This window comes from Cyprinodon tularosa, unplaced genomic scaffold (assembly GCF_016077235.1).
Source record: "Cyprinodon tularosa strain WSP-4 unplaced genomic scaffold, ASM1607723v1 ctg419, whole genome shotgun sequence".
NCBI lineage: Eukaryota > Metazoa > Chordata > Actinopteri > Cyprinodontiformes > Cyprinodontidae > Cyprinodon > Cyprinodon tularosa.
In genome coordinates this window covers 985,293-1,000,443 of record NW_024039140.1, presented here as the reverse complement: position 1 = coordinate 1,000,443, position 15,151 = coordinate 985,293, and the positions used below count along the sequence as shown (strand labels likewise).

Below are 15,151 nucleotides of genomic sequence, written 5' to 3'. Positions count from 1 at the left end.
CACGTCCTTCAAATGCTCTGGGGGGACCCCGAGGAGACACCAGGCTAGCTCAGAGACATAGTCCCTCCATGTTCCACTCTGTGGTTCTGCTGATGCTGATGATAACGTACATTTTTCTAACAAGTTTGGTCTAGCCTCGATCAATGCCCCAGGCCCTAAATCTGGCAGGCCAATCACAATGCAGAGATGTGTTTTGAATGTCTGGATGCAAAGCTGGCGGGATTTTGAGGGCATAATGACAAAGCTGCATGACGCTGGAGAAAGCACAACAGTAGCATGCACTGTGGCAGCTACAGCTTTCAATGGAGTGCTCCATTGAAAGTTAAAAGTTCTCTTTTCTGTTGCTGTTGTTCAATAAAAGTACGTTTTAAGATAATTTGAGGCGAGAATATTATACTTCAAAGGTTCACTATATGGTCCATTTACCGATTTAAGGCGTATTAAAAAAACAATTTCCGAAGTTGAGGGGACCGCGTCAACCAGCGAAGCTCCGAGCCTAACGGCAGCCAGGGCTAACCGCAACCCGTCTGCAGAGGCCCTCTCTAGGCATAGTCTTGTGTGAAAAACCTCTGGCTCTAATGACAATTTTTGACTCAGCTTTGGAATCAGTTTTGGAAGGATTAGACTTGGGGTTTTCGTTGAAACGTGAGCAGGAAGAGGCTCTACGCTCATTCATTTTTGAGAAGGACGTATACGCTGTTTTACCAACAAACTCATTTGTTTACTTTCCCGCAGCAGCTTTCTGACGTGCTTCCTATGTCACAGTCACTTAGTCTCATTGGTCAGAGCATTGCCCAGTAGGCACAGACATGGTTTGAAAAACAACGGGTTGTTTTCCATCAACAATATACCGATGTCTCATTCATCGGGGCCAGACTAAATAACACCTTTCATCTCCCATTTTGTCAGGTTTATCAGGCTAAGAGTCAACCATACATGCTGCTTTACGAAATGTCAATGTATAGTTTTATCTGTAGAATAAATGCATCTGGCAATGATATTATCTTCTCAGTTACTGACACCAAACATAGTGCAATCTGATACCAGTCTAAGCTGTGGAGACTGGTATTGCTGTCTCCTTAAATCTCATATCTAATTGTATCTTGCACTTGTATTGTACTTTTCTACCTGTATTGTTTTATTTTTATCCTATATATTTATTGGACTATGAGTACGCAATAAAGTCTATTGTCAAATATGCATAGCTACAGGAAAAACTTATAAACAGCTCTCTGAATTTTCTTGCTCTTGAAATATGCAATATAAATACATTTCCCTTGCCTTGCTTTTGGTTTTCAATCACTCAGTTCACAACCTTAATATAACATTATTAATTAGAAAGTGTGTCTTTATATGAAAAATAGCTCAAACTTTGCTCACATAGAAAACTATTTTAACTTTGCAATGCATTGCTAACAGTAATTTCTTTACCTATTTTATCTTTGATCATTATCTCACAGTTAGAGGAAATCTCCTCATACTAGGGTTCTGTGTAAAACCAAACCATAAAATACTTTCCCTTTCCAGAGCAGACAATAGAGTGCCTGTCTGCTGGATCATGAATTTCCTTCCTAAAACTCAGTCTGTGTAGAGATACTCAGTCATCATGTTCCTCTCCGTGGTTCTGCTGCTGCTGATAGTAAGCAGTTCACAGACTTCACATTTCCAAGGTACGATGATGACCTACAATCCAAAAGAAACTTATGTGAATGGATCCATCACAGTAAGTAAAGACTATAAATTTCTTCTTTTGCCTGAGAAAGTGTAGGTATTTTAAAAATTTCTTCAAACCCTCAGGTGATCCTTCGCTACAAGCTAAACTCTAAACAATGCAATGATGAGACATATACCTGCACTGGCAATTGTGGGGAAGAGACCCTGATGACTAACTGGTTGATGGTTGAGAAAATAACAGATGTGTGGTGTCAGACTGAAAAAATTACATCTCGACTGCTTCCTAACAACTCTCCACTTATGCTTGAGTGAGTCTTCCTAAACACTTAACTAAAATATGTTCTTCCAACTTGCCTATAAATGTGTATATATATGTTCTTGCTATATCACCGAGAGAATTACTTAGATCCCAACAACTTAAAATTTTTTTAGAAAAGTGGTTTATGGGAGAGAGATTTAAATTCAACTGAAATCTACTGCCTTTTTTCCAGGTTTTCTAGTGGAAACTGGATAGAAAATGTCTATAATATTGCACCTTGGAAAGCTGTGACTTTTATTGAGCTAAGATCCAGATCTGACTTAGGCAAAGCCAACACATCACCGCAGACCACCATCCTCCCAGTTCTGAGGTAATTCTTTTAGATATTCATTTAGCCAAACTTATCTATCTATCTATCTATCTATCTATCTATCTATCTATCTATCTATCTATCTATCTATCTATCTATCTATCTATCTATCTATCTATCTATCTATCTATCTATCTATCTATCTATCTATCTATCTATCTATCTATCTATCTATCTATCTATCTATCTATCTATCTATCTATCTATCTATCTATCTATCTTATTTAGCAAATCTTTGTATCAAGCTTTTTCAGTTTATCTATCTATCTCTCAGTGGTGGATTCATGATGTGGGCGTTTTTTGCATACACCCTACATTCTCATGAAGAGTAATGAATTCCACTGTATATTAAAATATACTGCAGTCAAATTCTTTGTGGGTGTTTCTTCCTGTATTTTTTAGACATAAAGTTTTATGGAAATAATTAAAGAGCATGGTGAAAACTAAAGCTTTACAGTTATGCCGGCCCCTTTGGTTCATTTGTAATACAGTAAACACACTTATCAAAACAAATTGTTCAAATAGCACACTGAATGATTTAGCTGTAAAATTCAGAAATCCTTTTTTCATCGCTTAAAAGTACATATCAGTCACCATGATGGTGGCATGAGAATAATAGATACTTATGCCTTTGTGTATGAATACGGCAGTCAAATTCCTTAGCCATGTTGTTTATATAACAGTGTACTTTGGGGGAATGTTCTGATGGAACCTATAGCCAGGGGTGAAAGTAGTTTTAAATTCTTGCCTGTACTAAATAAAAGATTAATTGACTCATGTTTTTCTTTTATACATCCATGCACTTAAACAAATAGATTATCTGGATATAGATCGATATAACCTGTATATAACAGCTGCATTTTGTTTCTGTGTCTTAGACTTTAAGCCTTTAGAACTAAATTTGATTATTAAAAAATGTATTTAAAACAAATAATCTAGGCTGAGTGACATTTGATGAATAATAAAAAAATAAAATACCCAGACATTCTTTATCTTCAGAATATGTTATATAATACCATAATTTTCTATCTATCTTTTTATTTTTTTTATATTTAATGACAAATCCCCATTTATTCACACACTTTGGTAGGTGGAAAACTTTCATTGGCATTATTGCAGTAAAACTTATTGCAATAATGCAAAAATGCAGGTATTGTAATACATTTTTAAAAAGAAAGATATGGAAAAGTTTAGCAGTTATTTAGCTCTCATTCAACAAAAACTAAACTGGAGAAATAGAGGAAGAAGCAGAGGGAAGGATTAAAAGATGGTGTCTTTAGTTATGTTTTTAGTAGGATAATCAAAATATTGTTCTGGATATAATTTCAGGATTTCTGTTCTAGAAATGAAATAAAGTTTTCTACCCCCTTTCATGAGCTGAGCGCACCACCTGGGCGGAGCGCAAGCGCAGACATGGACCTAAGTGTAAACAATGACTGGTCTGTGAAACAGACAACCCTGTACAGCCCAAGGGAAAGTATAACAAAGTTGAAATATTAACCTAGAACAATGTCCTTCAGAAAAAGCATGCGCACAATGCTGTAGGAGTTGCTTTCAAGATGGTTAAGGCCTTCAGAAAGGGGGCAGTGTGTCACCCCTCTGCTACGGCCACAAAGGATAAGAGTAGGCTGCAGTGTGTCATTCAATTCCCACCTCTTTTCTAAGAGGGTTGTTGGCTGCAATCTCCCTTCCCTTAGGAAATGTACACCTCAAGGATTTAAAGAAGAGCAGGTAAGATGGTGGCTGACCCCTACCACCCTGGACAACGCTCACCTCTGGCAGGAGGCTGAAGTCTTTCTAAATCAAAACCTTGTACTGCAAAAACAGCTTATCTATTCTTCTACTGGCCTCATTTACAAGGGACTTTCCTCCACTGACACTTTTCAGTTGGTAGAAGACACGTCAGGCAAACAGATCAGAATGGATACAGGTATGCTCAGAAGCCCAGAGGCAAAAACGAGCCAGGAGCAGCCACTCAGAAAATACAGGACTGCAAGAGAACTCTCACAGGCTCGAATAATCTGGCACTGATGATTGGTCTGAAGGTTGGAGAAATAGAGACTGAATCAGGGGATCAGATCAGTAGTAATGAACACTAGGCAGATACAAGCAGATGAGGGAAATGAGTAATAAGACCAGACATCAGCACCAAGATCATGAAAGTTTTTGTATTTTATGGCCAGATAATGGTAATATGCACTACCAGCAATTGCTTATCTTCCCACCCTACTTGCCTGTTTCACACATGTCCCTTCACAAGAGAAGGTTTTCCCCAAACACCAGATGTCATTTAAAGCATTTTGTAAGCATTTTGCCATTAACTCCTTGTGCAAATTTGTGATGAACTAATGCCTTAATGTTGTGGGAGTTGAGCCTATTCAACAGATTCATTATAGATTGCAATTTAACCAACTCTTTTCTGTTTAATACATTACGAGACAATGTACATAATCCTTTGCATAGATGTACCAAAGCATTGGCAAGTTTTTCAGGAAAACTGGAATCCCTTCTGGATTTGCACAAGAAAAACAATGATATGAAGCTTAAGTTGTTTTGAGAATTTCAATTCTGGTTTGAGAAATGTACCAAAGCAAAAAAAACAAAAAACTGCAGTGTGTCATGGAAGATAAAACACTAGAACTGAAATGTCATGATCTTGGTGCTGATGACTTGCTTAATTAATCATTTCATTCACCTGTCTAGCTATGCCCAGTGTCTCATTACTGTTCATCTGATCCACCTGCTCCTACTTCCATTTAACCTGCCTGTTTCCATTCATCATGCCCAGATTGATTCTCTCGAGCCAGTGGGGAGAATGCGTTCAGCATTAACTTAGGGTTTCTGATTTCCTTTTCTGCCTCTAAACCACTGACCCTCTTATTCCTATCTGATCTGTTTTAACCTACCTGTTTCCAGTCTTCAGGCAAGATTATTCACGAGTAATTTGTGAGTGCGTTTCAGCATTACCTTAGTGTTTATGATGACCTGATCCTGGCCTGTTCTGTCTCTCAACTACTGAGGCTGCGCCTGCTCCCGTCTGATCTGTTTGCCTGACCTGTCTATGGACTCCTGCCTGTTTAATGAACTTGAAGCTTTTCCCTGTCACTGATCTAGATTTTCCTCCTTATTCTCCGTCCTCGGGGGCTCCGGCATGTGGGGCACTGGGCTGCGCATGCTGCATTTTGTGGGCAGCCCACCGGCTGGATCCTACCTCATTCTCTGGGCTTGGACTGAACTATTAAACCAGTTCAGTGACTTACGCTCATAATCTTCCTTCACCAGATTTATGTGGTCATTAATCTTTGTTTTCTTTCTGCAGTGATTCATGCGATAGACGCCCTAGCTGCTGTTGCTGCAGATCAACCATTTTATGATAAACCTTTTTGAGAAATCAGTTTGTCTGTCTTGCTTGAATACTGGGTCCTAAGTTCTGAGCCTTGACAGAGTATTCTGCCAATCAGCAGACAGATAGTAGTGTTCTGAGGTCAAACCAAGTTTTTCTCAGCTCCTGTCAGACATACAGGAAGTTCTAGACTGCCTGCTTGGTCAGACTGCTGGACCTCTGAGACTGCCTGTCCCTATTCTGATCTGTTTTCCTGACCTGTCTTCCCACGTATGCTGCCTGTTGACCGAACCTGGATCTGCTTCCTGACACAGACCTGGATTTCCCTTTGTACCTCTTTTGTAACTTATTTCATCTTCTGGCTCTGACTCCTATGAACCTCTTCAATACCGGTTTTGACTTCACCTTCTGGATAGTCCTGCCTTCCTTCATCTGCTTGGATCTGGTTGTCATCCAGTTCTGTAGTATTTAAGGCTTCAACATCCGGGACTCTGTGGGAAACATTCGCACTATGGTTTTGGCACCCTTTGGCTGGATTCCACTCCTTCCTCTAGATAAGCACTTAAAGCTACAGTGTGTAATTTTCAGCGACATCTAACGTCCAGACTGCAGACCGCAGCAACATGAACATCTCCCCCCCACCGCTTCTCCCCCCCAACAGTACGGCGAGCGTTACGGGACAAAATGTCTTCCACGACGTCCGCATCACCTACCTTCTCAAGTGATGAGGTTTGTTTACATAGATAATTTTACAGATAGTATTTCATTAGTCTGTGTGTTCAGTACCGTCTCAGTTCATCTCTCTCAACTTGCCGTAGTTACTGTCGAGCGTAATGGGCGATCTCGCAATCGCTAGTTCGTTGGCTCTGCGCTGCCGCAGCGCAAAGATGTCTGCCTCCATGGCTGCGAGACCCGCTCCTATGTAATTATAAATAACGAATTCTAAGGCAACGCAAATATTAAGGTTAAGAGGCTGAGCTCGTAGATGATGATAAATAACATAGTTATGTATAATATATTACATTTCTGACTGTATATCCCTGTAATTATTACACACTGTAGCTTTAACTTTAAGACCAGGTTAGTGACTCACGCGTTCGTAATCATCCTCCGTCAGATTTACGTAGTCACTAACCTGAGTTTTCCCCCTGCAGGTTCCTGCCTTAGACGTCCTTGCAGTCACTGTAGATCCACCATTTTTTTAAATAATAAACGCCTTTTTTAAGAAATCTGTCTGTCTCCCTAGAATACTGGATCCTCTGTTCTGAACCCTGACAAAACATTTTTTTCCTTTTGTCTAACAGTCTTTCTGTCATGTTGGGGTCTAAGCGTCTAACCCACATGCAGAAACACTCTTTCAGACAGGGGAAAAGTTAAATGGTTTATTTACAAAGTTTACAGAAATGTGCACAGGATCTTGGCTTGTCAGACTGGTCACGGGAGGGAAGCCACTAGAGGAGGACAGATCAGTTAGAGTGGATCCAGGAAACTTGCAGTTCAACGGTGACTTGGATTATACCTGCTCAGAGCGTTATCTGATCAGCAGGGGGGGAACCCTGTGGGTCCAGAGGCTGGTCGGCAGGCTGAGGGCAGAGGCAGAGGCGGAGGACAGACAGGCAGGTTCCAGGAAATGTTTGTTTTCTCCAGGATCAGGCAGGTGTCCAGATAAGTCAGGATCTGAGAGGCAGAAGAACACAGGGTCAGATTGTTCACAAAAATCAGGTTTACAGAGACAGGCTGGCTCAGGTTTTGCTGTACCATTACTGGCAAACACTCTGGCAGGGAAGTGTCAGCCTCCTCCTCCTTAAGTAGGCCTCATAATCAGCAAACAGGAAACAGGTGTGTAGAAGTCAGCTCATGCCCTCAGGAGGAAGATCTCAGGTGCCCTCTGGTGGAGAAAGTTAGACAATCTCCAGATCCCAACACTTTCAAGAATCTTTATGATGTATTTTTTTTTTTACCTCTTTTCTATTGCAGAGTCCCAATAAACTGTCCAAGAAACATAAGCTTGTTGGCCTTTGACCCGGATGGAGATGATGTTAGATGTCGATATGCATCCAATTTGACAGAGTGTGCCTCTTGCCAGACTCCATCTGTCCTCAACCTATCAACTGTAAGAATCAAAAGTTAAATATACTCTGCTAGCTAATAGCTAAGTTTATTTATCTGTTTTTTAAGCTAAAAAGAACAGCAACAATGTGATAGGCAATAAAAAGTAAAGACATTTTTTTTTAATAAGGGCATCATCATAACTATTAATAATGTAATGCCTTCCTTCTTTTTTTCTCCAGCAGCCAGACATTTTTGGGGCATTGTTACAATGAAATCTTGGTGTTATTCAAATGTAACACAAACTAACCAGAAAATCCAGATCAGATGGAAGAGCTTGTCAAAAAACGCATCACAGCCTAGGTGCAAACAATAAATCTGTCATCATATAAGGGGTATATGAAAGTCAATTCATTTCTAAAGGCAAAATATGTAGCTGCTTTGAAGCCTCCAAGAATCTTAAGAACCCTTTGGGTTTAAATGTTGAGGTAGTAAATTAGGAATTTGAATGTGAGGAGCCTAAATGCTGTTTGACATAAAATATGTTTTTTTTCCTCTGTCCTCTTGCAGTCCTGTACTTTATCATTCGCCGAATCTCAAAACAGCACCCAAGGTTCATATGTAGTCCAGATTGTGATGGAGGACTTTGCCAGGCAGACCATCACCCTGACCCAAACTGATGGTTCTCAGGTTGGGAGAACTACTGATGATCCCATCAGTAAAATACCCATCCAGTTTGTTTTAAAAGGTATAAACATATATATGAGCAGTGCAGTAAGCAGCAGAAAAGTACATTAACTTGATAACTGTACTTTATTTTTTTTTTGTTATGTCTTTGATTGATACATTTTTTTTGGGGGGGGGGGGGGGGGGGGGGGGGTTGGGGGCTACTTCTGACTTTCAGTACAGTGCATTTCAAAGGGAAATATTGAAATTTTCTACTCTACTCCATTTCTGAGAATTTGCTAGTTATTTCTTACTCTTGGCTTAGCTTGCTGTTTTTTTTTTAATGTAATTTCAACATGCAAGATACCTTAAACTTGTATTCCATAGAAGAAGTATAAGAATGAAGACATTCCTATTTTTTTTTTTTTTTTTTTTTAATAAGAAATAATTATCAAAATAACTGTCCTGATTTTTTGTGCCATTTTTATGCTGAAGTTCTTTACATGTGGTGCAGGAATTGTATCAGAGGTTCCATGCATCAATACATCAGGTGGTTTCTGAAAGTTACAAGGTTCTTTAGAATTATTGAAATTAGACAGAAATGTTCTGGTATTAGAACATTTAATTTGTACTGAATAGTTAAGTACTTTTAGATGCATGTTCTTTTAAATACGAAAGTATTTTCAAAAGTGATACTTCAATACTCACTTTCATAGTTGAGCAGATGTTTGGCCCAGTAACTTTATTTGAGTAAGATTTGACGAGTATCAATACTTTCACTCAAGGACCTTGTCCACAACTATGGAATCTGTCTGTCTGTCTGTCTGTCTGTCTGTCACCTTGCATTGCATATTCTGCCAGTAATAACTGAAAATTACAAAATAATAATTAGACTGAAATTTTATTTGAACATTGGTACAAATTTTTCCACTTGTTTTTATATTCTATAAATATATATATGATATATATTATATATTATTTTTGCTTTACTATTTTGGGATAAAACTGCTTGAAATAGGGTACATGATATTGACTGGGGGGGGGGACATAAAGCCGGATCCATCCATCATGCTTATCCCAAGTGGGTTCACGAGGGATGCTGGTGCCCATTTCCAGCTGTCTATGGGCAAAAGGCAGGGTAAACCCTGGTCAGAGACACACAGCCACATCTAAGGAGCAGCCAATTAACCTAACAGTCAGTTAGGTCAGTTGGACTATGGGAGAAAGAGCAAGAGAATGAGAAACTGCATGCAGAAAGACCCTGGGCTGAGAATCGAACCAAGAACCTTCTTGCTGCAAGACTACAGTGCTGTGTTTGTCTGCCTGTCTGTGTATTTTCACCTAAGGTGCTTCTCTATCCAAGGAACAGTCCATTACATTTTGGTGATGATCCAGATTCAGTAATCCGGATTCAGGAATTTTTTTAAGGATTCTTTAACATTATGTGGTGGAACAAGAAGTTCCTGCTAAGTGGTGTCAGCACTATTGACAGCTTCAGTATTGGACTCAAAGAAGTCCAGAAGTATTATACTGAAGACAAAAACATAGGAAAAGATTAGCCATGCCTGGGTGAAGTCTCACTCTGCTGATGAAGATTAAAGCAGAGTGAATGAAGAAGGTGAGAGCAGAACAAACACCAGAGGCTGCAGACACACGCTGTGCTTTATTTTGAAAATTATGGAAGGATTTTGAGGAAATTATTTCCAAAGGTGCCCTCATGCCAAGGAACAATTCATTAAAATTTGGTAATGATCCAGATCATGTATGAGTTCTAGCTATAGATGTAAGTCACGATATGGGACAAAATTGGCTGCTTGGCAGAGGATGCACTCTCTGAATGCTTTTCTAGTTTTACTTTTTGTATTATCGCTGCTAGATGCCATTAGTCAGTGAAGTCTATACCGTTGAACCAGTGAATACGCACGCAAGGAACTTTATAGTTCTTTGACAAAAAACCGGTCCATACTGCAGTCTGTTGTGGAGCAGACAACTGTCCTATCTATCCATGCTTCTACAGACACAAGATTGGCTCCATCATCCTTATACTGAGTGCATCCAAATCAAGTGTCATGTGGAACATAGGAATTCATCTTAACGGTAGTTCATGAGGCGGTTCAGTATGGTTGAAGCCAATGGCAATTTTGGCACAACCAATCTTGCTTACTTTGAAGATTATGCAAAAGTGGTATCACATAAATATGGGATGGACTGAAACAATACCAGATGCAGTCATGTAGAAGTAGAATATTTTGATGCAGGATAATCATTAGTTGAAGAGTTCCAAATTAGATGTTACTTTAAAAAATAAATCTAGAACTGTGATTTATAAATTAAGCTAACTGTAAGCGCTGCTCAAACATGGCAAGAAATTGATCAAGTTGTTGTGTTCTTTCAATCTTAAAAGGAAATGTACTGATTCAGAAAGAACTACCACTATTTCACATTAGAAGAAAGATACAGATTAAGGATTATTCTTAGGATTTTGTTCAAGACTTGAAAAATAAGAAGGCAAGGAGTTTTGATCTTTTGTTTTGGTTAAGAGGACCAGTAATATTTGTAAAGATAATCCTGTTGTGAAAGACAATGTGTTGAGAGTACATGGATGGCTAAGCGGGACAAAGATGCCGGATGTAAAACACTGTTATTTTTGCTAAGACTCTAATCCTATACATGTGCGTCATTGTATGACACCGACAAGATACTGGAGTCTACTCTGTCACAGTGCCAATGAGAAAAATTATGACAATGCGTTGTGTGTTGTTGCATAAATCCTTCACTTGGAAAATAACATAGGGCAAACTTGTCTTTATATACGACAAAGACTGATTAACCATTCACCTATGTTGGAGTTCACTGGTTTAGACCATTTGCAGTGAAACATAGAGGAAACATTGAAATGCATGGTGTCATATTTACATATTTAACCTCTAGACACATTCCTGATAGTTTGGTGCCTTGACCCCTGAAGGGATCTAAGAGACCATTCAGGAAAAAATTTATCTGTTTTCAATCTTTGGATTAAAACAAATACTGGATCCTGTACTAGGTACAAGTAAAGGAATTAGGGGAGATACACAGTTCCGAGCAGACCTCCTTTGTGCTATTTTGTGCCACCAACTTCAGCGCACAGTTAACAGTCTGAAACCTTGGTCAGACAGAGGAGTAATATTTAAATCTCACACAAACACATTTAATATGTGCCTGATGCGTGGTCAACTCTGAAAAACTGTTCTGCTATTTGCGGTTGTGCAGAAATATATCTTGTCTGTGTCTGCACTTTGCGCTCCATCCAATGCTGTGCTTAGCAGCTCGTTGCACGGCTGTCTCTGCCCTCTCTGCTTGATTGATAAACAATTATTTTGTTATCCTGTGACATACTGGCAACCTGTCCAGGATGTACCATACCTTTCGCCGATAGACTGCCCATAGATAGGTAAAGGCCCCACTGTGACCGTGATGGAATAAATGGGAGAAGATGAATGGATGGATGTTTGTTTTGTTGGATAGCATTATAATTTTATTTTTAAGGTACATATACCAGATGCAAATTTGATTATTGGAGATGATTCCAAGAACGAAACCAAGCTGAGAGTGGCTGTATCTATTGATCAATATCACTACACACAGACTACCACACAGATAAATGTACATTTCCCTTTCAAGTGTTTTTCATAATGGCTGTCTTTGTGGCCTCCCTGTATTGTTTCAGTGGATTCTGCAGCACCATCTTGTATAGAAGGCCTCTATCTGCCCAGGTTCGTGAGTCCAACTCCAAAGAACGGAGTAAAGCTCTACAGTTCTGTAAATCAGGTGCTGGTAATCCCTATCAAAGGGGAGGCAACTCATTACATGTAAGTGGGAGTTAAAAAAAATGTAATTATCACAATTATAAGTCATGCCACCCAGTCAGGATTATATCCTTATTCATTGTAAAGAAATGTTTTATGCCTATTTAGACAATTTACATATTGATGAAACAATGGCAGAAATCCAGGAAATTGCCCCATTAGTAGATTAAGAAATTTTAAAAACAGTCTCTATTTACAATCTTTATTTCCTGTTTGTTAAAGGTCAACTGAGCTTCTTTTCAGCGGACCATACAATGTAGTTAAGAATTCATTGGGATCAGGAAACTTTTCTCTGTCCTGGACACCCTCTACAACTGAATATGGAGAAAGCCACCCCATCTGCTTTATCATTCAGGCGAGGTCAGTTTCTATCTTTTCACTTGTTTAATTTCATAATGTCAATAACATTTAAGGAATTATCAAATATGAAATCAACTTTCAACAATAGAAGTTAACATGTTTTAAGCTTGATTAGTTAATTCATACTTGTCTACTGCAGTAGCTTCCAATTGTTAAAACAACCTAATGAGATGTTTCATATTGGCAAGGATTTGTCACTCTCTGGTTGTGAAAAAAAGCAACTCAGAGAAAGCAAGTTAAACTTGCCTCGTGTAGAAGCAACAAAGATTTGGTCGCTAATGACCATATGAATCATTTGTCCGCATTTCTGACATTTTAAGACATGATACTTACTTTTTTTGTTTCTAATTTTAATTTTGAAAATAGAATTGTGAAAATAAAAACTAAAACTTATAGACCAATTACCATTTCAGCGTTAACATTTATGCATATCTTTCATGTTGTTGTCTTTTAAGATTTTTGTGGCTTTATGACTCGCTAATGCCCATATGAATCATTTGTCCACATTTCTGACATTTTAAGACATGATACTTACTTTTTTTGTTTCTAATTTTCATTTTGAAAATAGAATTGTGAAAATAAAAACTAAAACTTATAGACCAATTACAATTTCAGCGTTAACATTTATGCATATCTTTCATGTTGTTGTCTTTTAAGATTTTTGTGGCTTTATGACTCTGTTCATTTTTATTCAGTTATAAATCTAATCTTTTAAAATACTTCCTCAGTAACTCCAGTTCTGTGTATCAGTCTGAGCTTCGTTGTGTCATTGTAATAGTTGGAGAAGGTAAATTAAAATATTCATAGATCTTGTTTAATTTTTAATTCATCGAATTTTTTCTGAACTCATTATATTTTCAGTAATTACCTGTTCATCATAGGTCTAAGGGCAAATTCAATTTCACCTACTGGAACAACCCAACCCCGAAACTTAACTATACTAACTACAGCAACCCAGGCCAAAACCACAACAAATTCACCCGAAAATGGCATAACACTCCAGCCTTTAACCTCAGCTGCAGTGGAATCCACACCTAATGCAAAAACTCAGAGTCCAACCATGACTACGGCTATTATGATGCCCTTACCTTTTACTACAATTCAAGCCCCAACAGCAACTACAGCTACACCCATACCTACTACAACAACCCAATACTCATCAACAAACACAACTTTGACAGCCTTACCTACAACAACCCCACCCTTCATAACATCTACATCTTTACCAATGCTGACTACGAGAACCACACCTTCAACCACATCTTCAGCTGGGACAACAATACCTAATACAGCAAACAAGTCTGCATTCTTAGCTTCTTCTACAATGACACCAATACCAGGTACACCCATACCTATTACAACAACCCAACCCTCAACTACAACTACACATATACAGACTACAACTACCCAATACTCATCAACGAACACAACTTTGATTGCCCTACCTACCACAACCCAACCCTTCACATCATCTACAACTATACCAATGCTGACTATGATAACCCAGCCTCCAACAGTGATTACAACCACATTGACAACCCCACAAACTACAATGACCCAACCTCCAACTTTGACAACAATTACTATGACACCACTACCAAGTACAGCAACTCAAGCACCCATCCATGCTACACCCACACCTAGTACAACTACACCCTCAACTGCATTGTCACCATTTACCTATACTCACCTATACTTATCTACACTTACTACACCAACCCAGAAGTTAACCACAACTACAGCTACTACAAAAACTGAACCTTCAAGCACAACTACAATGACAGCTATACCTTCTACCCTCACCCAACAACTAAAGAATACCAACATTTTACCTATAACTACTCCAATTACCCATCCTTCAACATTAACAACTGCTATGACACCCATACAAACAACAGCAAACCTAGCCCCTATACTAATACCCATACCAAGTACATTAACCCAATATTCAACTACAACAACACAAGTTACTTCTACGGGAGCCCAATCCCCACACATGTCTACAACAGTGACACCCACACCTACTACACTAACTAAGTCTCTCACCATTGTGGCATTTACTAATATCCCTTTATCTACCACAACAAAGACTACAACACTTATATCTACAACAACGAAACCCTCAAGCCCAACTACAATGTTAGCCATACCTACTACTACAACCCAAGCCCCAGTCATGACCACAGCTGCATCCACAACCTACGTACTGTCTACAACTACAGTCATAAATACACCTACTGCAATAACAACTGCTATGGCAACACTACCAACTACAGCAAACCAAGCCCCAACACCAGTTACACCCATACCAAGTACAACAACCCAATATTTAACTACGACAACACAAATTTCTTCTACAACAGCCCAATCCCCACCCACTACAACTATGACACCTATACCTACTATGCTGAATAAGTCTCAGACCATCTTAGCATTTACCAATACAACTCCATATACTACAAGGACTGCAACACTCTCACTTACTATAGCAATGAAACCCTCAAACAAAACTACACTGACAGCCATACTTACTACTACAATCTTACCCTCATCTGCTGCTAGCGTTACACCCACACCTATTA

At 38.9% G+C, this 15,151-nt stretch overlaps 1 protein-coding gene across 1 annotated transcript; it reads left to right on the top strand.

Moving 5' to 3' along the window:
* Positions 1 to 2,171: 2,171 nt before the first annotated feature.
* On the top strand, positions 2,172 to 13,856 carry LOC119792403. Its single transcript, XM_038299025.1, has 7 exons — positions 2,172 to 2,303; positions 7,624 to 7,759; positions 8,266 to 8,443; positions 12,071 to 12,212; positions 12,432 to 12,569; positions 13,298 to 13,356; positions 13,621 to 13,856. The coding sequence occupies exons 3-7, from the start codon at positions 8,332 to 8,334 to the stop codon at positions 13,854 to 13,856; spliced, it is 687 nt and encodes a 228-aa protein (XP_038154953.1). The 5' UTR covers positions 2,172 to 2,303; positions 7,624 to 7,759; positions 8,266 to 8,331.
* The last annotated feature ends 1,295 nt before the right edge of the window (positions 13,857 to 15,151 follow it).